Raw genomic sequence first — 26,578 nt, forward strand, 5'->3', positions numbered from 1 at the left:
CTGCCCCTTACCATTATCACAACACAAGCATAAAGGGCTGTTGCTGCGAGTGTATCCTACACATTCTGAAGGATTACTGTGCTGCAGCAGCTAAAGCACTAAAGCACTGTCTGGATTACAGCGAGTTAGGGCCCCTTTGCACTGGCGGCGGGTCCCCGGGGCAGTTAAGAAAACTTCTGACAGAAATATTGTTCCCAGTGAGTTGCCACCGTTTTACCAAGTCATCATTTAGAAACAGGTTTTTGGAGCAGGAATAACCGCCCAGTGTCATGGTTATGTAAAAATGTGCTTGTTATGATAGTTTTGAATTCCTTTGCTTGAAATATGTTATGTAAGATTACATAAGAAAGACATCTACATTCAAACAAAACAAAATAATGATGGTACTTATAAAAAAAAGTAGGTCATTTTGATCCACGACACACACTCAACAGCTCACATCCTTCATTTATTTAAGGAATTATTGAGTTTTTCACGTAAGAATCTTACTTATAATCTACACCACACTGATATTTTGTACTCGTACTGTGGATCACTGCATGTGTGCCTGATTATTGTACCTGGGATGCCTTTGCCCTTGATGGTCTTGGCGATGATGGCAAGTGGCTGGTGGCGGGGTTGACTCAGCACCTTACACAGCTCCTCCACACTGTGGCCATCCACAATGATTGCATGCCATCTGGTAAAACAGAAGAGATCAAACTTTAAATGCAATCCTATAGGTGCATTTTTAGGAATGAAAACAACTATGGGTTTTGTTTAATTAATGGAAAAATCCTACTGGAATTCCTGTAGGATCCCTTAAACTCATCACCACCTTTCACCCTACTTATGATGGCTCTACAGCACTTTACATCGTGGCAATATTTTAGCATTTTAGCTCATACCAGTGCTTTGCAAGTGCTGGATTGAGGGATGACATGAAGCAGGCCAGATTAAACTGGCAGCTCATAGCATCTTTGTCAACTTATTCAAACATTAGTCCTGAGGAGCAGACTTTGGGTCACAAAGTTAGACTGTATCTAATACACAAATTCTTACAAATTATAGTCTGTGAATATTGGGCATTTCTTTCTTCATTAAATGAAAAACAATTAATTGATTATCAAAGCTGAATAATTTCTTTGGGTTTATTACCCAAGTAATTATCTAATCATTTCAGCATTCAGATATACGCATACTTCACATCCACCCACCAACCCAGCTTCCCCCTCTGACTCCCCCTGCTCACCCAAAAGCCTCACAGCGTCGCTGGTACTTCTCCACATGGTGCTGAAGTGGAGCCGGGTCGCTCTGACCCAGACGGTTGATGTCCAAAATGGCCACCAGGTTGTCTAGCTGGTAGTAAGAGGCGAAGGCCATGGCCTCCCACACCGAGCCCTCGGATATCTCTCCATCACCAAGCAGGCAGAACACCCGATAGCTACGACCAGAGAGAGATGTTAATTATATTCACAGCTTATAAAGACAGACCAGAAGAAAAAGATAAATAAATAGTAGAGAGCTGTCATTTTCCGTATCAGCTCCATTTTCTTGGGGGCACATCGTCCCATCTTCTGATTCCTCCTATTGGGCTCAATGTGACAGCTGACCCTCACACCTAAACACACACACACACACACTCCACTCCCCCCTCGCTGAGCTCTGATGATCCTCAGTTGCTCCGGCGGTGTAACGACTCCTGACAGCTTTCCAGTCAAATAGACACATTCTCATTAAAGCTGGAAGATGGACTGAGACACGTCGCATTTCACTACGCATTCCAACCCCGAATACACAAACGCCACAGAAAAAAAAGAGAGGAAGAAAAAGAAGGGAGGAATTCCACAGATGTGGAGATGGAGAGAAAAGAGGTGGAGATGAAAAATGAATAACCAGTTAGACTGATCTCTAATGGTTGGTTTCTGAAATGTGTCTGCTGAAACTATCCGCAGTAATAAATATACAGATGCATTGAACCAAATCTTGTAAAAGTGCCAGCTTGCATTCATCATTCAAGGTCTCTAAAATATAGAACATTTTGTTAACATGGATGATCATTTAAGCAACTCAGCTTGAAGCAATCATTTATTTCAGTTTAGTACGAGCAGCTGTTAAGGTAAGACGTACAATAAGAGCAGGTATTGAAATCAAGGTAACTCACCTATTAGATATTTTTAAACATTTTTACATTTTATTGGTCTAAAGAAACAGCAGGATCAGGAAGGTAAGGCTCCTCTCAGATCTAAGTTTGAATTAAATGAATTATACAATCTCAGTAATGTGTTTTTATCTTTAGCGGCTTCAGATCACTTTACCATATTTGGGAGAAATTTTCAAGGTTTCTACTTAAATGTCTTCTGTGTCACATTATTTTATTCAAATATAGAAGTTTCACCCTTTAGGTATTTGTTGTATTTGATTTTTCCATGTATACAGTATGCACATGTGTACGATAACGACCTAATATTCAAGTGATCCCAGTCGTGTAGAGACTATAAAGTCGTCTTAGTCTTCATTCTTTTTCAATTCTGAGGTTTTCAAAATTGTAAGTACCAGTGGTAAAAATTGCAGATTGTGAAAATCTGCAACAGATTGTGCCAAAGATGAAACCAATCTGGTATCAAGAACACAGTCTGAAGGGCATACAGTACAACTACAGCAGGTTGATCAGTGCTTCAGCTGTAGGAGTAAAATAATCCCCGAGTAGGTGTGAGGAGTGTGTGCTTCTCTTTCATCCTGTCTTTGCAAGGTGAGGATAACAGATCAAGACAAGGTGATACCTCCCCTTGACAACATCCCAAACCCGTCCACCCACACACCTCCCTCACATTTTGTGTCACCCCCTCCATTAAACCCTGCCAACACAAAACCAACGAAGATGAAACTTCCAGCCAATACACTCAGTGATGAGTTCTCTTCTGGGTTTTTGTGTGTGAAGCGTGAATGAGCATGAGGAGGAGAACCCTGCATGAGTTTGCAGTTGTAAATACGAGGTTATTGGATCAGAGCATTGAACCAGAGTCACATAAGCATGAAGCAATGAGAAGTGTCAATTATTCAGTCCCTGTTGATAAGTGTATTTGACAGGTTCATTCATGTATTGATTTTTAATAAACCACACCCTCAGAGAAGCTGAGCGGCAGTTTGGTTGTTGATTAATTTCCTGATACAATTTGACCAGAACATAAAATAAAGTCCCATTGATCGTGCAGCATAGGTTGTGTGTAAGTGTGTGTGTGCGTCTCTAGGAGGGATTGATATAGATGCCATTCAGCAGTTTTTGTCTCAGGTTGTGTTCTGAAACCAGTGATGCAGCCCTCTCTCAAGCGAGTGCTGAGCTGCTATGTTGCAGCGAATTAGTTTGACAAGCTGCTCTGAGCATCGCAGGGGAAAAGCATACGCCCTTGTGCATGCACGCTCAACCACACACAGTGTTCACAATCACAATATAATCTACTGCACATACAGAGATGCAACCGAAGCATGGGGATGGGAAATGGCATTTTTTTGGTGCGAGAACGAGAGTAAAGGGTGAGGCATAGAGATGAGGGAGGAGCTGTGCTCTTGCATGTGTGATTATTAGAGCAGAAACAATCGAGTGCACACAGAATGCAGAGTGAGAGATATCAAGGGCCGCCAACACAGACTGCACATACGGCATTCCCTGACCGCCTGTTTTCACTACGTCTGTTATGTGTAAAAATGTGCAAAAATTTACAAAATTGCCGCCTCCCTTTGTTCTGTCCGCAGTTAAATTTGTCAAACCATGTTCCTGTGTTCAGCTCTGACACTTTTGAATGGCATGCGTTCCCATTTCGCTCTCTCTATTGTTGGACTGGAGACCATGTGGCTCTTTCTAGATCACACGAGAACAAAGGAGACGCACGAGGACTCATCTGCAACGCTGCTAACATTCAGCTGAGTAGTAGATGACCACTGTCCATTTCAGGTCTGTTAATCTATTGTGATGTAAATATGTTGAAACCGTCAACCTTAAATATAAAAGAAGCAGCTGCAAATAAAATAAAAGAATCTCTAATATATGAATTTCACCTTTATGAAGAGACAAAATAATCCCCATCACTGATTTATTTAGCACTTGATCTATCCCAAGAGTTATTTCTGATTTTGGATCACTTAGCACATACCCTCACTCATCCGGATATGAAGGTAAACTGATCAAAGGTCAGATCTCCTGGCTCTCTGAGTGACTGCCTATATGTCAACCCAGACCAGGCCTGTCAGGTGAGGTTTGATCCAAATGTATAGGCTGGAATGTCACATGTCAGCACCGCTCACTGCAGTGTACATCATGCATCATGCATCATTTCATACCGTCTATCTCAATATGTGGAGATGCAAGCTGGGGTGCTGTGCTCCTTCATGAATGTCTTTTGTATTTCGGGAGGGACTCTAAATCACAATTTGTGTGCACGCATTTTTTTTGTGCATGTTACCTGGCCTTGTCAAAGTATTTTCCAGTGTAGGCCATTCCACAGGCAGCTCCCAGCCCCTGACCCAGAGATCCAGTGGCCACATCCACAAACTGCTGCTTCTGTTAACACACACACACACACACACACACACACACACACACACACACACACACACACACACACACACACACACACACACACACACACACACATATCTCACTCTTTAGATAGCAGGAGAACTCAAGATTGCAAACACAGAAAGCATGAAATACAGTGGATGGATTATATCATGTTGCTATAAGTCTGTGACTAGCAGTGTGTCTGTATTTGGGTTTATGTGAACAGTGTCTTATTAATGTCTGCAGCAAAGGAGAAAGGAGCCGGGGACAGACCATCTCTGTCACACAAGAACATCTTTGTCACGAGGTCCCTTCGTGCATACAGTTTGTCTGTTATCTGTGTAAATGTGTTTATGTCTCTATGAACAGAATGTCGAGCAAGTGTACATGTTGTGTTCTAAAGTAGTAATTCCACAAACTTTTTGGGCTTGCAAAGATCCAGTATTTTAAAGGGAAAAGGCAAAGATTACAGAAAGGCTTGAAAACGGAAACCTCATTTTTGTGTTGCACGAAGATATTTCTTTCTTTTTCACTCTCCTATTTATCTTGCAACCACCTTGGATGGTCTAAATTCCCAGCTTGGGAACCACTGTTCAAAAGTCCAAACCATCTCCAACAGGAAAAATATTTTTCCAAGGTCATGTCATATCAATATTTTAAGATTCTTAGATGTGGTCAAAAGGTTTGCCCACAGCCCAAATGAGCAAGCAGAGTTTGACAGATGGCTACATGCAGGAGGAGGTAGAAAGCAAACTTGCACAACACGTTAATATGATCTTTGAGTTGGTAAAAGACATCATGAAAACGCTGAGGAAACAGTTCTGAAGTCAAATCAGAAAGATTCTGATGTGGTTGAGGAGCTATGAACGTTTCCTCAATGTTCATTCACTGGTATAGTCGTGTCTTAAATATTGTCTTTCACATCTGTTTACTGTCCAAATACCAGTAAACCCAAAACTAACACACAGAAGGGTAGTGTAAGGCTTTTAATGTGTTCTGAATGCACATGTGTTGGCATGTTGGAGTGGATTGCTTTCAGACCCAGAACTTCTTGCAAGTCTGAACGTCACCTCACCGGCACAGGATGTCCCTCCAGGATGGAGTCCACCTTGCGGAGGTTGAGGAGCTCGTTCTCCTTTAGGTAGCCCGCCTCCGCCCACACGGCGTACAGCACAGGGGCTGCATGACCCTGAGGAGGCAGAGGTGAAAGGTCAATGGTTAAGAGTGTAAGATCACATATTGTTCACCAGATTTGCTGGTGCTGGAGCTGGAGCTGCTATCAGAGTTTATAAAACGCTCATCAATGTAAGCGAGCTATAAGATCCTGTTTTTTGCTTCTATAATTTACATTTTTCCTCCTCAGGTACCTTTGACTACACCTGACTCCCAAGAGTTCCCTGCTAAATAAAATGTGAGAGAACAAAGAATAAAATGTCATTCTGAAGTGTGTGTGCACGTCAAATTAGAAGTGGCATTTGGCAAAGTAAAGTCTGGAATTTGCCTCTGGCACCAAACACTATACAAAGAAATATGCATGTGAACTTAGAAATGAATGGACATTCTCTCAATATGCGTCACCTCATAATTCGTTAGTAATTTAGTTGTCCCTTGTGTGTTGTTTTTGTGCATGCATCAGAGGAACACCTGCCACCCACCTATTTATGTGTGGTTGTGAGTGTGTTTTACCTTGGAGAGGATGAAGCGGTCGTTGTTGGGGTTACGGGGGTCTTCAGGTCGGTACTTCATGGTATGAAAGAACAGCACGGACATAATCTCTGCCACGCTGCAACATGATGTGGGATGACTGCAACAAAAGGATGGTGAGAGAGAAATTAGACACACAGCAATGACATTTTTAAAACTTGATGTGCCTCCTAATTGCGCTGTGGAAATCTATAAGTATGTTCAGAGCATACTGTCCACACACAGATGCAGAGGAGAAAGGAGAAACAAAGTGGCAATCAGAAGTTGAGTTTGGCTCTTTGTCAAATTGGACCTAGTGGGTTAAGTCATGCCAGACCAGGTTATACTATAGGTCAGACCTCCTCCATGAAGGCCTTTTCCTTATTCTCCTGGAATGGAAAACGTGATCAAATAATAAAAAAATGGGCAAAAGCAAAAACCAGGAGATGAAGCATAAGATTGAGTTTATGTGGGATGAAGGGTGCTCTATGAGAGGGTGACAGATGCTAGATCTATGGTTGCAACATGAAAACTGGCTGCGATAAAAGAATGGAATTAATAAAACATGGGAAACGGAAAAGGTAGGCTAGTTTACCATGTGCCTGTTTCAGTGATCAAACTGGAATTTCTTGTTCATAGAGCCCTTTACTCACAGCATGTGCGAAACTGACTTAAAGAAAAGTAGCTTACCTAGATCACCTATAATCAAACGCTAGAGAAAATTAAACAACTAATCATAACGACAAGAAAAGCAAAACAGAAGGCGATACACAGGAACACATTGTAGAGTCAAAACAGGGCTGTCTAATAACCCCCCTGCTTATATTCTGATGAGAGGGTCCGCTTTGAAAGTTCAAAAGGGACGCAGAAGTTACAGTTTCACGTAATCCTATTTTAATTTCAATCATTTATTTTCCATCACTCCGATAATATTGTAGTCCGTTTTTGAATTCGGATGTTATTTTGAAATCTCTCACTGGACGTGTTTGTCCCGTTTTATCATAGCTACATGACATTTGTGTGAGAGGCTGCACCGGCGCACGCACGCAGGCGTGGCAGAGCTGCAGGAGCGCGTCCGTGCGTCCTCAGGTCCCATCCCGCTGCCTCCTCACACCACGTCGACCTATACGGGCTGAATACACGCGATCAGTGCAGGGCCGAGATCCTTCTTGTGGCACTGGCACCTCTGTGGCACTCTGTGGCACTCAGCGGCACTCAGCGGCACTCTGCGGCACTCTGTGGCACTCAGCGGCAGTCTGTGGCACTTCAGCGGCAAGCGTCAGCTGTGGCAGGCGACCGGTACTAGTTCGGCACCCGTCAAGAAGCGGCGGAGCTGAGGGGGCGGAGCCACATTTCCTGAGACATTTCCTGAGACATTTCCTGAGAACACACGTTGTTGTTACAACAGGTCAGCTTCTGTAAATCAGTTTTATGATTTTAGTTGAGTCACCGGAGCCGCCCGTTCTCTGTATGCATCCTTAGAGTAAGTACGTTGTACTTTTTTGTTTCTCATTCATTTTATTTAAGTATGATTTTGCTGGTTTTGCAACAAAAGGGAACATAATACACTCTTTCCAAATTATTACTTTTATAGTCATTTTCAACAATCTGCTAAAATAATGAAAATAAATCATCCGTTTTATTATCATTTAAAAGTATATATAAAAAAAATGTTTAATTTAATATTAAAACCCATAAAATGTCCAATCCAAAAATACATGTCTGAAAATATCTTCACTCTTCCTCTGCTTATATGTATATGTATGTCAGTAGGTGCCACAAGCTGCCAGAGGGTGCCGCAGGGTGCCAGAGAGTGCCAGAGGGTGCCGCCAGCCGTCAGAGGAGGGTGCCCCCCTGTGCCGTGTATGTTTTGATAGTCTGTTTTATGGTTTATTTGTTTTTTCTTTTGAAGAGAAACGCAAAGTAAAACAGGTAGTCCGGAAGTAAGAATATGTCAAAATAAAAGTGAAGGTAATAGAATGACCGTATGCAAGAAAATGGTAACCAGGGTAACACTAGAAGATTTATCCATGTACACAGCAAGAATCAAGTTTTCAATTAATCTGTGGATTGTTTGATGCAATACAGTTTTTAATATAGTTTAATCAAAGTCATTTTTGTGTGTGCAGAGTTGTTGCTATTTATTCTTCCACCGTATTGTGCTGCTGCCTGAGTGAACGCAGAGCATAGTGTTTACCATTTATACCACTAGATGGCAGTATACGTGTATTTAAACCATAGATTTGTTATATTTACCTGTGTCTTTGTTAATTGTGTTATTGATACAGATGTATTTAATGCAGGTTATTTCATCTGATATTTGATGTTGATGGTTAATTTGCAACCTAGTTGTATACATCATGTATTTACTTGTTATTTTTATGTAATAGAAAAGTGAGCATGTGTAGTTCATGAAGCAATAAATAATGACAATTGAAAAATAAAGAGATGTTTGGTTCATTCTTTTCAAACACTAAGCCTAATTTACCTACTTCATTGATTTAATTGTCACACTTAAATCCTGAATTGACTGGTGAAACAGAAGAAGTTAAAAGGCCAAGATGAGAAGATATAATGTTGGTCAAATACTGTGGTCCAAATAAAATTACTTCAGTTGTATTGCCATTGAGATATAGAAAGTTTGACTCTAGAATATTCAAAAAATTCCTAATCCCTCTGATTGCTGGCGGCACCCTCTGGCACTCTCTGGCACCCTGCGGCACCCTCTGGCACCCTGTGGCACTCTCTGGCACCCTGTGGCACTCTTTGGCACCCTGTGGCACCCTCTGGCACTCTCTGGCACCCTCTGGCACCCTGTGGCACTCTCTGGCACTCTCTGGCAGCTTGTGGCACCTACTGACATACATATACATATAAGCAGAGGAAGAGTGAAGATATTTTCAGACATGTATTTTTGGATTGGACATTTTATTGGTTTTAATATTAAATAAAAAAATTTATATATATATATACACTTTTAAATGATAATAAAACGGATGATTTATTTTCATTATTTTAGCCGATTGTTGAAAATGACTATAAAAGTAATAATTTGGAAAGAGTGTATTATGTTCCCTTTTGTTGCAAAACCAGCAAAATCATACTTAAATAAAATGAATGAGAAACAAAAAAGTACAACGTAATTACTCTAAGGATGCATACAGAGAACGGGTGGCTCCGGTGACTCAACTAAAATCATAAAACTGATTTACAGAAGCTGACCTGTTGTAACAACAACGTGTGTTCTCAGGAAATGTCTCAGGAAATGTGGCTCCGCCCCCTCAGCTCCGCCGCTTCTTGACGGGTGCCGAACTAGTACCGGTCGCCTGCCACAGCTGACGCTTGCCGCTGAAGTGCCACAGACTGCCGCTGAGTGCCGCTGAGTGCCACAGAGTGCCACAGAGGTGCCAGTGCCACAAGAAGGATCTCGCTGTCTCTCCGCGATCATGCATTCACCGATCGTGTCTCTGCTCACCTCTTTTATACAACCGATCACAGAGTACGCGAAGAGTTAAGGGAGAACGGAACACTGGTACACCTGCCGGAATTTATGCCGAGCCTCCAAATCCGACACAATATTATAAATATTTTATAATTTGAAGGGGCGTTTGTGCCAAACCAACACGTCTGTTAATTTAATTGAATATGTCTCATTGCGCACAGAAAAATGCTAAGTAATCAACTTTCTGACGCGTTACACCTACCAAAGTGCGTAAATTACGCATAACGCATGTTGGCACAAAACTGTTTTACGCTCAGAGAAAATATAAATAAGGAGAATTCAATGTCAAGTCCCTTATTTTGGCACACGGGACGTTAACATTAACATATTCTGCATGATGCTTTATACTGCTGATGCTCCGGTACGCACTCTGCTGCGAACAGTCAGTCCATTGGGAAACAAGCTTTGTGTTGTGTAAATTCCAGCCCGCGTTTCCACTTTATTATTTGCCCTTTATAACAGACAAGTGCAAGAGTCATTTAGCTACTGTCCCAGGACAGTAGCCTTGTTTTGCTTTGTTGTGTCATACTATTATACATCTCAGGCACGGTTTAATCTCAGCTCCGTATTCATCCTCTTACCCGCTGCTCGCTGCAGTTGTCGCCTTGATGGAGTTGATCCGGAGCTTGGTGGCGATGTTCCTGAGCGCCAGCACAGTCTGCTGGTCGGGTTTATGGTAGTCCTCCATCTGGCCGATGAACCGAAGAAGAGCACACACGCACACACGAGCCGGTTAAATGGAGTGAAGAGTTAAAAGTCCACGGTCTGCTGTCCCGAGAATAAAGGCGATAAATGTGCAGCAGACGGTGGCAGGGGTTAAAAAGAGGCAGTAGTGTTGAACCTGACGGGCAGAGAGGAGGGACGGGGCGTGTTTGCAAGCAAAGCCTATGAATATGGCTAATCTAAGGCTAAAAGCAGACGACAGTTACTGCAAACTGTCACGCATGTGCACCAATAAGCAAAATAGTAGGAGGGCTTTGGGCTGAGACCAAGGCCACACGCACACTGGCACGCTCACGCACATAGACAGGCACGATCCGCGCAGGTTCAACCTCCACAGCTCCATATTGTATTGCGATAGGAAATTTAGGTGTGCCAGTACATTTCTACTGTGATTTAGTTTATGTGCCTTACTCACTAACAAAACGATATGTGTGACATGATTGTGTACCTAAGAGAGTGGTAACAGGACCATATGGGGTGTCTCTGTCTTTGCTTTGATTAGGGGAAGTAACCAAATGGGGGTTACAGTGAAAACAGAGAATGTTTGGGTGTGAAGATTCCCAGAGATAATCAAAGGTAATAAAGACATGTCTTTGTGTGACAAGGCTCAGAAGATGAAGGGGGTGACTGGAGGTGTCAATGGGGAGCTTGAAACTGATCAATTGTTATACTGTAAATACCTGATGTTCCCCCCCTGCTGTGTGCTGAGATGCTTAAGAGCAGGAGACAAACTGAACTCTTGGCTCATCCTCTGCGGACTGTGTTGAAGTGAGTATGAGGGTGGAGCCTTCTCTGGCCAGAGAATAAATACTAAAGAGAAACTTCTTCTCTCAATGTTTCAGTATTATAGGACTCACTCGGTACTATTGAATTGTTTTTTTCCCACCACAGTATCTAATGACAGAAAATTCAAGAGTTAAATTAAACAGAAAAACATCTAGTAATGCAAACAACTTCGTGCAGTGTTGTGACCATTTCTAGATGAATTTATTATAAACAGCCAGAATTGTAGAATATTCTAAAACCACAATGTTGCTGCACAATGTGACAGTATTGGTGTGGAACTGTGAATGGTCATAATCTGCACAAATGTCATCAAGAAACCACTTCTACTTTTAATTAATTCATATGGTTTCTGAGTGAAGTGCAGAATGATACTGTATGTTTGGCTTGACCTGCGGTCTATGGTCCAATTTAAAAGCATTCTGGTGTGATTGACATGAAAAAGTTTGCAGTGCAAATATTAGGCAAACATATCAGATACATTCGAGTGTAATATAATCAGTTCTCTCTTAAAACAATTAAGTGTGCCCGTCTTGTGAAGCCACGGCATTTACATAACGAGAGCAGGGACGGGTGACATGCAAAAGGAAGGATCACAAATGACAGTAATCTTTAGTGACGTTTCCCACGGAGGCTGACCTGATTACCTACAGCGCACAGCTACACCTGCAACCTGCACTTACATTCAGGTAAAGTCTGACTCAGCTAGTAAAGGGATTTGTGATTTCCAGGTTGAGTGTTTTTTTTGGTTTGACAAAGTCATAAAAGGTTAATTTTAGAGGATTAACCTTTTCTCTTGGATTTTCAGGGGACTCCCGCCACTGGCTGAGACTGACCACATTTGGGCAGCAGGGGGCCTGGGGAGGGGGATTCCAAAAAGGAAATAATGACATCCTTGACAATCTAGTTGGACAATATCTCCCTGTAGATGAGGAGAGATATTTGTTTTGTCACTTAAACCCAGAAAGGCTTACGGATCAAGTTCTCGGATTAAACAAACCCTTGCATGGGCCTGATACCAACTGATTACAATTTAATGTTGACAGACACACAACCGTCACCGATCCACAGTGAGCACATAGTGACCTCTGGTGGTCCAACAGAGAAAGTGCATCATTCTCCTCTACTGAATGACGCACTTTAGACTCAGGAACCCATCTGTAAAAATGTAATTAGATTTTCTCTGAAATTCATGCCAATTAGAAACCTTCTTCAGAAAATGTGACACAATTTTGATTCACAATATTGTCCGCTTCAAAGCATATACGAAAATAAAGAATAAATAAATCACAATCCTGTTCAATCTTTAAAGCTTAGTTTCACAGCTGACAGAAACAAAAACAGACAACTCTATTTACATTTTTTTATTATCACAAAATAAACCAAATTATATACAGTGGCAACAGTCTTAAAAAATTATTATAATTTGCAAAGACTTTCCCCAAATTATATCTCTGGCCAATAAGATAAATTATGTCAAAGCACAAAACAACCTTAAAATCTTAAATATATGCCCCGGATTTAAAAAAAACACTACATTTCAAACATTCTCCCTTTGTGCGTTTATTTAAGCAACACATGGCAGAAGAGTTGGAAAGATTATAAACGGGGCCAAAAAAGTGTACAAATGATCCGATCTGCTCACTGGCTGTGGACACGTCCTGTTTAAGATTTATATCTTAATTTTGCAAAAGCCAAAAAGGGAAAGAAAAACACGATTAACAGTTGGTGCTGAAAGCATGTTGAACTTGAGGAAAACAAGACTGGCACATATATATACTGCGAGTAATCAAATACATTCAAATAGCAGAACATAATGCAAAGTTGTAGTTTCACTATCGAGACAGATATCTATGCAGAGATTCATATCGCTCCCTCGGCTATTTCCAAATGTTGATTACATGAAATTCAGCAAGAAAACATTCAAAAAGAGCAATAATCTCCGTTTGTTAAACCTAAAAACAGTATTCTGCTAAGGTTACCATCTGGAGTGACTCAGTACTTTGAGTGCTTCTAGAATTTTAGTATCTGGAAAGTAACGCGTGAAAAATAAGCCACATCACCCATGAGCTGACTATCGACATCAGACATCACTGAACAAACGTAAAGCTAAATGTCTGCGCTTTTACATTGTTATACTGTTTTAATGATCTAGTGGGTGCTGAACATTTGGTGACAACAGGGTAAATGAAACCTATTAGCAATCTGCTGCGTGTGTTCAGAAATGCCCACGAGACGCATAATAAACCTTTCTTCCCCAAGTCTTTGAAATCTGATTCTCTCATGTACATTGGATTAGTTTCCTTTGTTCACGAAAAGCGTAAACTAGCCACTCAGTGTTGCACATGATGAGGAGACGAGCTTCTGTTCCCACCGGGGTCTGCAGGGTTTATGGTTCTGTGCTGCAGTAACATTTTACTACAAAAAAAAAAAAAAAAAAAAAAAAAAAAAAAATCAAAAAAAGACGAGTTTTTCTTTCAGTCTTTGTGACTTCTGACTCAACTGTGTTCTGGAAAAGGGAATGGAGGTAGTTTATATTTGTCATCATTAGTTTGTTTTCATACACACAGTGAAGCTACCAGTCATCAGCTAGCAATAAGCAATTTAATATCAACGGTGGGCATGTTAACAATGATTCAAAATCAATAGATTTAAATTTTTCTCATATTTAAATTATACATTGTTGCAGAACCAGAATCCTGAGGTTCAGATAAGTTTAGCTACACCGTATCGTCATAAAGTATCCCAAAATGCTGATGTCCCTAAAAGCAACGCGACTGTCGTCTGTTGCACCTTCCCCTCAAAGAACATCACGCACTGAGCTCAGCTGGTGGAGGAGAAATGAACGACACAGACAAGGAGCACGAGCGAGGACAGGGAGGAAAGTGGAGAAAGGACGGGGAGCGTGGAAGCTGGTTTGTGCGTTCGTCTCTGGGTTTTTATGAACATGTCACAGTCCGTAACATAACATTTAAAAAGCAGCAGAGAGGAAATGATTCCCAGATTGAGCTGCAAGTGCTTCTCCAAACAATACCGAAGGCTCTTCATCTTCGTTGGACAAGAGTTGAAAAGGAAGAGACAAAAAGTCCACAATAACTGTGATGGCTGTTGGTAACGGCCTCAGCATTACTTAGAGGGAGGTTTGATGAGTGAAAAAAAGGAAAACGAGAAGTCCACACAGAGACAGTTTGTCTGCAAAGACCCACACTACAGTTCTGAGGTCCTTCTTTTAATCAAGCAGTCTTCATCACTGTTCCCACACTCTCGCACTGCGAGAAGTCCAAACATGTGAGATGAGTAAGAGAAGCAGCGCCTTGGATTCCCACAAAGTTCAATCTGCAACATCGTCTTTCACGAGGTGAAAAGTGACAGCAACAGCTCAACGTCACCAGTACGTGGCCAACTGTTTCATTATATTTATGAAGTCAAAAATAAAAGCTCAAGGCCACACCGGGATATTTGATCTGGTCCTTCTCTCCCACAGAAGTTCTGGTTCGACAAAGCAAACAAAAAGTTGATCTGAGGTACCGCAGGTAGCCGGGACAGCATCAGTGTTCAGCTGAGAACTCAAAAAAACCCAAAACAAGTTGAGAGGAGGAGCGGTGGGTGAGGTGACGCGCTGCATGCTTTAATAGGCCATAGAACACAGATCAGTTTTGAAGAGTTGTGGTGTGCAGTGTGTCGAGAACCTGTTATCTGCACTTCCTCTAAGTCCCGTTAACTTCTGGATTCCTCAGAGATCACGGAGGTGGGGTAGCACTGAAAGAGACAGTGGTGATGGTAGACGTTGACTATAGCTTCATGTTGCTGAGGTCCTTGGACAAACTCTGCAGGTAAGCATCATGAATGGCACCAAGGAAGTCTGGGTTGTTCTAGACCAGGAGGAAGTAAACGAGAGAGGAATGAACAAACTACACTGTGTGTGCATACAGACAGGAAGACGACATTCACTTAGTGTCTGCGTTCCTCAAAGGGTCCTCCGTACCCTGGGAAGTTCCACATCCTAAAATTAGACCAGGATTTCATGTTTTTGTAATTTGGGTGAACCAGCCCTTTAACTTGACACTAAAGTTTTTACATTTTGAAATTGTAATGGTTAAGTAAGAACAGCTTCTACACTCAAACAGGCTAACAGCACTGCTTTAATGTATTCTAAGCCCTTCGTGTACCTTAATGAGGTGTATGAGAGTATCCTGCAGCTGTGTTTTGCTGCAGGCTGCTTGTGGAGGCTCTAAAGCTCCTACAGAGGCGCAGGAAGGCTCGGCGGGGGCAGGTGGGACCACTGACGCTGCTGCTGTGGTCCTATTGACGGACTGCAGGAAGGCGCTGGGGGAGAGAAGCACAGAAATCGGCAGCACTGGAACAGCAAAACCTGGACTCATGGGGACAACCTGAGAATAGAAAAAGAAAGATGGAGACGTTCAAAGGAGCACAGGAACACACAATATGTCGGATCATAATCAAATGTGCTGCGGTATACTGATGACACTGATGAGGTTGATATCAGCAAACAGATCCACAAAAACTGCTGCTAAGAAAAGCATTGAACTCACAGACATTGGTTTGACCAGGTTTGGAGGCTGAGAGAAAACATCCATCTCACTGCTGTGCTGGAGAAGGGGTTTCCCCACGAGCTCTTGGAAGCTGTGGGGTGGGAACAGCGTGCTTGGCAGGAAGTTGGGTGCGAGGATGGGTTTGTGGATGTCCAAATTCACAGAGGGCACTGCCGCTTTGAGAGAGTTGAGTATCTCCTGTCCTAAAAATGCTGTAGGAGCTGCCGACGGTGCTGCAGGGACAGCGGCACGAGGCTCTGAGCCAGCTGGGAGCACCATAAGAGGGGAGACTGAACACCGAGGTTGGGGGTCAGACCTCGGGACCACTGACTGGAAAACAGGGCTGGGGTGTAGCACGTACGGAGCTGGGAGCAGGCAAGGGACTTGGTGCCGCTGACTTGACCCGGGGTCTTGGGCTGAGAGATGGGGAGGGAAGAGCGGGTTTTGGTGGGCTGGAGTGGGATAAGACTGGTTGTGGAGGTAAGCGGTGGAGGGGTCACTGTCACTGGAGGCAGCAGTGGTGTTCTGTGCCAGCATGGTGGGTAGAGGGGGGTCCTTGGGCAACGACGAGCCAAAGAGCTCCTCAACTGTGATCTGCTTCACCATTGTATGAGAGGTCTGGTGTGTGAGCTGTGGTGGGAATTAAACACATACAGAGCAGTGCTGAGAAACAGAAAACCCATTCATAAACAGCTGTTGATTGATTTTCTGTCTCATTATATATATATATATATATATATATATATATATATATATATATATCTTTAGCTTGTCTTTCTTTTATATTGCGGCAATATGAGGATGTCACATTAGACTCTGTGATTTAAGATGGGCATTGTTTACCATTTTCTGCATAGAGCAATTTTTATATCATAATAACAATATAACAGCATAAAAATAAAGAGATTCAAGATAATGCCTTTAGCATATTATTGTGTCAAAATGCTGCCTTTCCTGCTCTCATGAAATGATCTTTGTCAAACTCAATTGTCCAAAAATAGTTTAAGCCAGACCTGTGCCTCACATAAAAGCTGACGGTTGGATGACTGTTTGCAACATAACCTACAAAACCAACAGCTGCAGTCTGCAGCCAAATACTCAATTAAAACATGCACCATCTCTTTGTCCTCCTCCGGTCTCTGTATGTAGGACTGAACAGGATACATGAATCAATATCAAATCTCTGCATAGATGTTTGTGTAAAGTACGTACCTTTTCAGGATGTGCTGTGCTGTGCGCATGCACTGTGGCGTTGATAGCTGCTTTCCCATTAGGCTCTGCAGACACATCTGTTTCACCTGCCTGAGCCTACATCACACACAGAAATGAAATGGTGTTTTCAACAGGCTACATTTTTACTTAAGCCATGTACAGTCTGTGATCCAAATTCATGTTTTTGTATAATCTGAAATAACAATTTGCGGTTCTGTATCAAACCAAATGGCAGTACTACAATAATACATATTAGGCTAAAGATGTTTGCTCGTCTAAGAACATAAACAACATGGTACGTGTGTTTGCCTCCTCACTCTCTGGTATTCCTCCTTGGCTTTGCTGAGCAGTTCCAGGATGTCGATGGGCCGCGGTTCTGCGACTCCATTGGCCCTCGCTGGCACTGCCCTCTCTGGCGACTCTCTCTGGGCATGGTCTGCCTCTTGTTTCACAATCCTGGGGAAGAGTTGAAGCGTGACATATAGCGTACACACTTAACTATTTAAAAGCTCCTCGTGATGCGAGTAGAGCTGCTTCTTAAGCAAACACCTAACGGGTGAAGAACTCTGAAGAGCTTTTAGTGTACCGTTCCATCTTCTCCTGACACAGATACAGTAAACAGATGTCCGGCTACTCACTTGACCATCAGCTGAGCGATGCGTTGACAGTCCCTCTTGTCATAGAACCAAATACTGTAGATACCCACTGCAAAGAAAATCACAAATACTATACATCACAATGTGTAGCGGAGACAGCATTACATGAGACAAAGCTCTTCCCACATAGAACAAACCAAAATAACTCATTTTGAGGTTTCACATTTTGTTTAGATATGAGTTTTGCGGAACAATAACAAAATATGATCATATCACCACAATACAATTACACTAAAGGTTATTGTCCTGGCCTACTGGGCCTCAGGATTGATCAGTATTAAGTTATTATTATTATACCATATACCAGCACCCAAAGGGAACCGACTATTTGTTGCACAATGAAATGTAAAAATTAAACACAAATTGTATGTCAGCAGTCTTTGCTGAAACAATAACTAGTTAATTCTACATTGCTTGTGCGTCATGTGTGTGTGTGTGTGTGTGTGAGATGAAATACTGGCGTATAGAAGGTCCCTCTAGAGGCTGAGGTAACCTAGCAACCTGAGTGTTTGCCTCCTTGCAGCATCAACTGCCACCAAGGGGAATATGGAGAGATGTAAACAGGTGTGTGTCCAAAGTATACTGGTCTCTTTAAACAGCATTCTCTGAGTCTGAGTACACTCAGGCAGCACGTTCACCAGCACTCAAAGAGGATCAAGACACACGTAACCATGAATGATCAACATCTCTCTGAATAATCTATCCTCCTCGTGTTGGACGTTTTAATCAAACTACAATCTTCTTGGTGGTTAGCCTTCATCGTTCTGTCGTCAACGCAGAGAGAGGCGTCTTAAAACCATCTTGAAGACATTTCACAACAACCACAACTTCACAGGAGCGCAATCACCAGGACAGGCTCTACGTGATGACCAACTGACGTCTGAGATCTACCAAAAGGATCCTCAGCCAGTAAGTTGCATTACTGAAGAGCACTAATGGACTGAAGAGAACTGGGGAGAACTGCACACGCAGTCAAAACCAGCCAATGGAATAAAACAAAAAAACCAGGGGAGGACACGACCAGAGAAAATTAATTCCGACCGGTCCTCCGGGTGACTGAGCGCTGCCAGAGGCTCCAACAAAGCCTGAGGAATATCATCAACCAGTATTTTACGCAACAACTGTACCCTACAACTCAACCCAGTCTCAGGAATAAAAATGCTAACAAGAGCGAAGTGAAGCCATCAGAGAAGCTGCTCTGGCCTGAATATCAACAAGAAACTGCATCATGTCTTCCATACCAGGCAGGCTGATGGGCAAACCAAGCCCGAAAGGGGAGCAGTCGACTCTGACGTTGACCCTGGCCATGTTGTTTTTTCTTATCAGCAAACAAATGGGAAAACAGTCTAATTCCTTATTCATTGCCTTAATGAAACTCCTGTTCAGACTTCTAATAGATTACCTCGGTGGCAGCGCCGTCAGTTACTTTCTCAAGATCTGAGGCATTTCATCTCTCTTTTCGTTTCACCGTACTTCCCGCAGAACAGTTTCCAGAAGGAGTCTGACTGCAGCGTTGGCAATGCAATCAGTAAATAACACAACTTAAATAGTTAAAGAAGTAGTCTGATTTATAATCAAAATGATTTCTGGCTGTTGCACCGCATGCAGAATGACATTGACCGTGGCCAAACCGAGCTGAAACTGTTGCCGTCCGGTGGGCTGGTGTGAGGCCATGAGCGGAAAAAACACTTCAGACGAAGTTTTCTTGATAAATGAGACTCCAAGACGCCAAAATGACTACAAGCAAAAGGGAAAAGAGATGTTCCAGAGAACGCTGGGGAATTATTTATTCGGCATTTTCAGAGGTACCATCATATTCTATTCCCTTCGTTTGTGTGTGTGTGATACTGAATGTTAATAACACCAGCACAGCTGTCTCCTAGCAGGACATGTGCACAATGTGTACATTTCCTGTGATACAGAAGGGTTTCATGGGAGGTGGCGGATCCCCGACATCGAATAATAATCTCTTATCAATATGTCGGTACTGTGTACGATATCTACTCTTTTAGCTTGTTTGAGCTTCTATTCTACAAAATACTCACAGTTGCCGTTCCTATAGAGGAGGAAGGGGTCCTGCAGCTGGAACTCCAGGTCTTTGTTGATCGGCTCCACCAGGTTCTCTGTGCTCAGTCGGTTCATGATGATGAAGCCGTGGTGAGGCGAGGCAGACCTTAGATGAGCAAAGATAACAAACACTGTAAGATAATTTCTGACGGTACAAAACATCCCCGGTCACACTGTACGACACCTTTCTCATGACTTGACACTAGCAAACTGTCTAGACTTGCATTTCTTTGAAATATATTAATCTAAATCAATACATTTTAAAATAAAGTAATCTTGAATCAATATATCACTTTTAAAATGTATATGCATGACAGATGCTGACATATAACTGACAGATATTTTCATTATTGATAAATCAATTATATTCGTTCTATAATTAACCGATGCATTATTTTGTCATGTGTGTCATAAGTTACCAGGGCCACGGCTGATGTCTTAAAGATAGCTATTTATTTAAATCAAGCCAAAAAGAACTGAATGTAAAGGCAAACAAATCTTAATACAAGTTATCACCTAGTAAATATTCATCATTTAGTGTAACAAACAACTTAAATGTCAAAACTGTGGACATATAGAAGTACATGGAGTCTAATAAAGAAGCACTGTGTGCAAAAAGGCTGCAAAAGAGAGGAAATCCGATAAGTCTCTAAACGGACCGCAGTAAATGTTTGTTTACAAAGACTGCAGCCTTCACGTGTGCGCAAAGTGGCAGCGCAAAGAAACGCACGTTGAGTCTTAACAAGTAAACAACATTCATGGTGGTCGTGTTTAATAATTAACATTATTCACACGTTATATGCTTACCTCGCATAAACAAACAGGGTACCCTCGATGTCGGTCTTCTCCTAAAACGACATGTGACATTATGTGTAAAAAACAACAACCGCTAATCCAAAACGTGCTGAATAATAGCAACGAACGCCACAAGCTAACTTCACAACATAGCGTTAGATAACTATAACCTATTGACAATAAAGCAATGGACACATTAACAGAATGAGAATATGTGACAGTTTGACAAATACCAACATATTTCTTGGTGTTTACCAATGTTTTTATCATGGCGCTAGCGTTAGCATACATGCTAGCATCCGTATCATACTTTTGAAGCCTATCCAAGAAGCTGTCTCGGATCTGTGCACAAACGTACCCATTCGTTGGCTTTGGAGTTGAAATTGTAGAGAGCCACCTGGCCGGTAACATCGAGCAGTTTGTTTATGTACGGGTCTTGTCTCTGTAGAGCTGCTAGGCTCATCATTTGTCCAGCATTAACGGTCTCCATCTTGGATGTGATTGTTGCTCCAGCACGGACGGGTTTCTGAAGACACAGTTATAACTTCCGCTGTCCCCGGAAGTCATGGCTCTCAAAAAGTTTTACAGAGATTTATTTATTCCGCAGAGTTTAATCTGCAACGTAAAATAGGTCATTCCCAACTGGTTAAAGTGCCGTTTATAAAAAGGAATGCATTTGGTAAATGATGGGCAGACTTAAGACAGCCAACGTGCTTTCTAAAATTAAACAGGTTATATTACAAATAAATAAAATTGATGATTTAAAAAAAATCTTTGTTTTAAGGTGCAAATTTGTCGATGATTAAAAATTAAATGAAATTAAAAACTAGCTACACAATTCAGAAAATATTATTTAAGAAGACAATCGTTGCACTGTAATCATAACATATAGTTGTGATTAATATTAGACACATTTGACTTTCAAAAAAATAACGTGAACCAAGGACTGATATATTTCTCCTAACAATTTAAGGCCAATAGGCCTATCTTTATACACATATCACATATTGCCAGTATCTTCATGCCATATAAACCTCAGGACTGCGCTGCAACAGGTATGTTTGAGTCCAATCTCTCTGAGAACATTTGTGCAGTTTAGGTTTCAATCAAAATGAACCAGTTGTTTGCATCGAAGTGAATTTATTCAAGATGTATGTTAAGTCTTGACTTTTTTGTTTTACGCATGCGAAAATGCCAAATTGGTGGAAAAAAACAATAGCCTAAATGTAATAACTTAGTATACTTAAAACCATACTATATAACTTCCAAAGATAAACATACAATTCTCTGCTCGGTCATTTGGTCCAGTTGAGCTGCAGCTGCATGCCCCACCTGCCTCTGTTGAGGGAACATTGGCACAGGGATTATAATCGGAGGATTACGCGCTACCGTGAAACTGTTATCCTCCATACAGGCACAGGTAATCCAATCACTGGTAACCTTCCAGCACAGCTCCGACAACTCATTTCCTCTCCAATCACTGCGGAGTGAGGGCAGAAAACGGCGCAATGAGGCCCCAGAGAAGAGCCAGGTGACAGAATGCCGTTCATTATAAAGGGAAGACCCCTGAGGGGTAAGTCCAAGGACCCTGAATATAGCATAGACCTCAATGGGATGAGGGCATGGTGTTTATCTTGCTATCCAGAAAACACTGACAGGGGAAAGCTAGAGTGATTTACAGCATGATTTTGCATTCTAATGAGTCATACACATTGCTATGACCGCACGCAAAGCATTGAAGTTAAACATTGACATAAATATGCATTAGGCGGATTAAACACATGTTGTTAAATGCTGTTTAGTTGTTGTTTTTGAGACAAGGCCTTAATTCGTGGGCGTCTCTCTGTGTGTCTGTCCCAGTGGCACATGCTGCTTAATTTATTGTACGATTTATGCAACTAGATCTAATTAGATACTGACTTATTGGTGTCTTTATTGGTTGTTTGTTGACATCTGCCCAGTCTTCATGAAGAATAATATCTTTCTTTAGTCGCATGACATCCATTCTATTGATGATTTCTGTTTAAAGCATAAATAATTACCTTTGTCTGCCTGAAAACATTTGGCAATCCTGCCAGACTTTATTCTTGAGTTGAGATGTTTAATAAGCGCTTTTGACGTTTAGTGGGCAGCAACAGGCGCATATCCAGTTCGGATGTGATTCCAGCAGACTATACTGTAGATTGCTGTAACTTGAGTCCAGATAATAATTGACAGTAGTTGGATTGATTGCTGCTGTCAGCGCGTCCCCTCGGATCCGCCGTGAATCTGCAGGCGGGCACCCGGATGTGGCGAAAATGTTTGGCGCTGCTCACAGGGTTTGCGCTCGGAAAATATTTTATAATTCAGGTTGACGGCTCGGTTCAGGCTCACGCGTCGACACCTTTGGATGTTTTTCTTCCAACGATAAGTTGGACATAAAACGGACATTTTCAATGTGGATTCGAGGATGCAAGAAGCAGATGAACAGTCTGAAGGTAAAACACTGCGTGGAGCGCAGTAGGAGAGTTGGAGCGCTGCGAGAGAGGGGGCGAGAGCGCTCGTTTGGTTTATCCTCTGGGTGCCTGTTCATTCTGTGTGGTTTCATGATCTAATTCGTATCTGTATCGATGAATTTTTTCTCCAATTAATTTGGGAACACAGATGTAATAGGGTATTGACATTGTCAGCGCTTGTTATAGGCTGCGTGATTGTAATGACAGCAGTCATCAAATCCATTGGGAAATGTGTTGCTTGCTGTAGTTCAACGAAAAATGGTTGACCACGTTCGGTCTCATCATGGCCAAGTGCGCGTTTTAGATCTATGTGACAGCTTGGGGAGGATGCTTTGGATGTGTGCGCCCTCCACAATGAACTGAGAGACGCTAAATAAACTTTTCGTGTGGGGTGAATCCCGTTAGTTTAAAATCAGTTCCACGTTCAAAATGTGCTCTTAAAACATTGTAGTGTTTTAAAAAGCCACCACAGGTCAAATTAAACTTGAGAACAACAGCAGGGAGTCAACAGTTGTTATCCAGCAACGTGTGCCATACTGTATGTGTGAAGTCCAGCAGAGCTGCTGGTTATTCCTGTCACACCCCGGATCAGAGAAGCTGTGTTCATCTTTAAATAACAGGTTGCACTTGTTATTTTGCACCTGTGGCGATGTTGTGTCCTGGAATGAGGAGGGTTCTGCAGTAACTCATTCAGATGAGAAATGGTGAATTTCTGTTGAAATAGCTTTTATAAATGCAGTAAAAAAAAAAAGAGCAAATCATTCGAATTCAGCGAACAGATCTAAGATTCAAGAGTCAGTGGCAACCTTCTCTACACAAGTTTTTAAGTCTCTGACTTGTTTTGACCATTTAATCACCCTCAGTTGTTCGCGAGTGGCTTCATTCATCCTTCTCTCTAGGTGTCTTTCCCCCTCTCACTCAGTCTTAAGAGTATCCTGATGAATAATCAGTGTTTTACATTTGATCATCTCAGTGTGAGAACTCTTCTAGTTGAACACAATAGTTAGCTGTGACTGTCTCTAATGTGTTTCTGCTGTAGAGCTGCAGTGAACCAAAGTGAATGTGTCAAGGGCACTGTCTTTTTCACTCGAGGTTTGCATTGATTTTAATGACTCTCTCTGTCTCTCTCATTAAGGCAGTCTGTGCTCTCTCCCTCTTTTACACTTTCAAAACAATCCTCTTCTTATTCTCGTTCTGGTTCTTGTTCTTCTTCGTCCTTTAACTTTTCTGCCCAGGTTATTGTTAAATATTTTCCTTAAAGTTCAGCTTTCATCTTCATTTGTACCAGTGTACAGTTACATACATTGTCAGCACGTATTAAAGTTGTACACGGCAGTGCTTAAATGTGAAATGACACTGCTCTTATCTGCAAGAATTAAAAGAATAGAATCTCCAGTCCCCTAATAAAGGTCTTTATATTTTTTCCAGTTTGCTCAAATTCAATTCTGGCACTTCTCTGCTCACAGAAATGAGATCACATTCTAAACTGAAATACACGTCATCACTTAACTCACAGCAACTGCGCAATCTGTTTCGTGAAAGTCAGACTCATCAATGTTTGTTTCTTTGCTTCCTTTTCTCTTTTATTATTGAAAAAAGCACCTAGTTGCACGAGCATTTTTCGTCCAGTCTGGACATATAGCATATATGCAACTCTATGACATGCTATTGCACTTTATTTGACCTATTCTTTAAAAGCATTTCCCCCCTTTATTTTAAGTGCCCTTTATGGACATAAATGTATTATTACATCCCTATTGGCTCATTCTAAAATGATATGACAATTTTGAGTTGTTAATGTTAAAGCTGCCATGCATAGAATGTGGTGCCCCCCTGTGGGTGCATCAACAATGAAACAGTGGAAATGTTGGGGGGGGGGGCAAACATCATGTTCCCCAAAGTTTCATCAGGGAACATGATGTTTGCACATGTTTCTGTTTATACTCAAACTTACAGTCTCTAAATGTCATGACCATTTTGTGTCTGATCGCACCCTCCTCCTCCAGGGGCACAGTATGCCAGCAACAAAAGGACCGCTCCCCCCGGTGACGCCTCAGCTCTCTGGTCAGAAAGCCAAACCCGTCTGCACCAGCTCCATCCCCCCGAGCCCCTGCATGCCCCGCCTAGCACCGGCAAGCTCGTCGGCTCGTCTTGTGGCCTCTTTGGGGCCAACAGTGGCATTCAGGACTCCGGTGGCACTGGTTCCGGTGTCAGCCCGGTCCTCGCTTGGCATGCCGCCATTAGTGCTGCTCGCCAAGCGCAGGGCAATGTCGCAAAGCCTGACTTGAGTTCACAGCCCACAGTTTGCACCACAGGACCAGCTCCTGTGGGCTCACTGGCGCAGAGGAAGAGGCAGCAGTACGCCAAAAGCAAAAAGCAGGGAGGATCATCCAACAGCAGGCCACCCAGAGCTCTGTTCTGCCTCACCCTCAACAACCCGATCCGCAGGGCCTGCATCAGCCTGGTGGAGTGGAAGTATCCTTCAGCCCAGAGACAGAGGCTCTGGTTATATGGATGGATGGCAGATGCTTGGGATTATGTTTGTTTGTATGGATCAATTGCCTCATAGCTCAGCAGATGAATGGTTGAGAGGTTTATGAATGAATGTATAGCTTAAAATACACAATATAAATAAGCTCATAAATAAGTTATTAGCTTAAGCAACTTACATGCCCTGCTATGTCCAAGGATTCAGTAACTTCCAAAATCCTAATACCACTATATATTTGATTAATGTCCTTAACAGTTTCTTTTCCAGACCGTTTGATATCTTTATACTGCTGTCTATTTTTGCCAACTGTGTGGCCTTAGCCATCTACATCCCTTTCCCCGGAGACGACTCCAACTCTACCAACCAAGAACTGGTGAGTGGTGCTGGAAAATACAGAAACAAGGCTTGGGCATGAAATGGATAAACTGGGGTTTGCTGAAGTATATTATTCTTCCATTATTAAATGCTACTGCCATGTGTATATCCCTGCTGTGGATATAGCCTACTGAGTGATGGTACAGATCAGCATGTCAGAGTGATTTCATGGGTTTGGTTTAGGGGTCAGAAGTTACACATTGGCCAAAAATATGTATTTTTTGTCACCGCAAAGTGTGTGTTGAGCTGAATTCGATCGTAAAAAAGAACACACTGCAATTTATACAACCTGTAATATCTCTAAGAGTAGTTTAGTTTAGCTTGGCAGTGACAGCATTCAGAGCAGGCTTGGTGTTGCACGTCACTGTGCCACAGCACTTAAATTTGTTTGGATAAAAGAGATGCCGTCATGTCTTATTACCTTACCCAAGTGGCATCAAGCCATGCACTTGCACTGTGCTGCTAGTTGCTCGTGCCACTATTTGTCATCAGATGACACACAAAGGTGAGACTCAACACCTTTGCATGAGTGTGATTGGCTTGACGTGTGGACTGCGTCAGAGGGTTTTCCCGGCAATATTTGGATGGATGTGTCGGGTTTCATTCTTTTTTTGACGCACACAATTACTGGTGCACACACACACACACACACGCATACACACACTACACACACCCAGCAGGTCATCCCCCCGTGTGTCACAGCAGC

General features: G+C 42.2%; 3 protein-coding genes across 3 annotated transcripts in view; 1 reads left to right on the plus strand and 2 right to left on the minus strand.

The window, feature by feature from the left end:
* The window catches only part of LOC116382175 (transketolase), a 16,522-nt gene extending 5,859 nt beyond the window's left edge, over nucleotides 1-10,663 (minus strand). Inside the window, exons 1-6 of the mRNA XM_031844985.1 lie at nucleotides 10,304-10,663; nucleotides 6,224-6,341; nucleotides 5,613-5,726; nucleotides 4,440-4,537; nucleotides 1,232-1,423; nucleotides 561-679 (exon numbers count right to left, since the gene is read on the minus strand). Coding sequence (XP_031700845.1) covers nucleotides 561-679; nucleotides 1,232-1,423; nucleotides 4,440-4,537; nucleotides 5,613-5,726; nucleotides 6,224-6,341; nucleotides 10,304-10,410 — 748 coding nt within the window. The 5' untranslated portion in view covers nucleotides 10,411-10,663. The remainder of the gene's footprint in view (nucleotides 1-560; nucleotides 680-1,231; nucleotides 1,424-4,439; nucleotides 4,538-5,612; nucleotides 5,727-6,223; nucleotides 6,342-10,303) is intronic.
* A 1,915-nt stretch (nucleotides 10,664-12,578) lies between these two features.
* On the minus strand, nucleotides 12,579-21,020 carry dcp1a (decapping mRNA 1A). The gene is made up of 9 exons (XM_031844986.1): nucleotides 20,870-21,020; nucleotides 20,524-20,564; nucleotides 19,695-19,822; nucleotides 17,632-17,698; nucleotides 17,311-17,449; nucleotides 16,994-17,089; nucleotides 15,782-16,411; nucleotides 15,398-15,619; nucleotides 12,579-15,100 (listed from the first exon to the last, which is right to left on the minus strand). Exons 1-9 carry the CDS (start codon nucleotides 20,999-21,001, stop codon nucleotides 15,020-15,022), a joined length of 1,536 nt encoding a protein of 511 aa, XP_031700846.1. The 5' UTR covers nucleotides 21,002-21,020; the 3' UTR covers nucleotides 12,579-15,019.
* Nucleotides 21,021-22,001: 981 nt separating this feature from the next.
* cacna1db (calcium channel, voltage-dependent, L type, alpha 1D subunit, b) overlaps nucleotides 22,002-26,578 on the plus strand; it is a 72,997-nt gene continuing 68,420 nt past the window's right edge. Inside the window, exons 1-3 of the mRNA XM_031844983.1 lie at nucleotides 22,002-22,084; nucleotides 25,013-25,481; nucleotides 25,765-25,870. Coding sequence (XP_031700843.1) covers nucleotides 22,051-22,084; nucleotides 25,013-25,481; nucleotides 25,765-25,870 — 609 coding nt within the window. The 5' untranslated portion in view covers nucleotides 22,002-22,050. The remainder of the gene's footprint in view (nucleotides 22,085-25,012; nucleotides 25,482-25,764; nucleotides 25,871-26,578) is intronic.

The sequence above is a fragment of the Anarrhichthys ocellatus genome, unplaced genomic scaffold (assembly GCF_004355925.1).
Source record: "Anarrhichthys ocellatus isolate YVR2014 unplaced genomic scaffold, GSC_Weel_1.0 scaffold5, whole genome shotgun sequence".
Classification (NCBI taxonomy): Eukaryota; Metazoa; Chordata; class Actinopteri; order Perciformes; family Anarhichadidae; genus Anarrhichthys; species Anarrhichthys ocellatus.

What these genes read in the sequence shown, in the direction of transcription:
- dcp1a (XM_031844986.1), bottom strand. Translation starts at nt 21,001, where the DNA reads ATGGAGACCGTTAATGCTGGACAAATGATGAGCCTAGCAGCTCTACAG. An exon ending in ATCGCTCAGCTGATGGTCAA is followed by an intron (nt 17,450 to 17,631) that starts GTGAGTAGCCGG and finishes ACTCTTCCCCAG; the next exon opens with GATTGTGAAACAAGAGGCAG. An exon ending in CTCTCATACACCTCATTAAG is followed by an intron (nt 15,101 to 15,397) that starts GTACACGAAGGG and finishes CTCCTGGTCTAG; the next exon opens with AACAACCCAGACTTCCTTGG.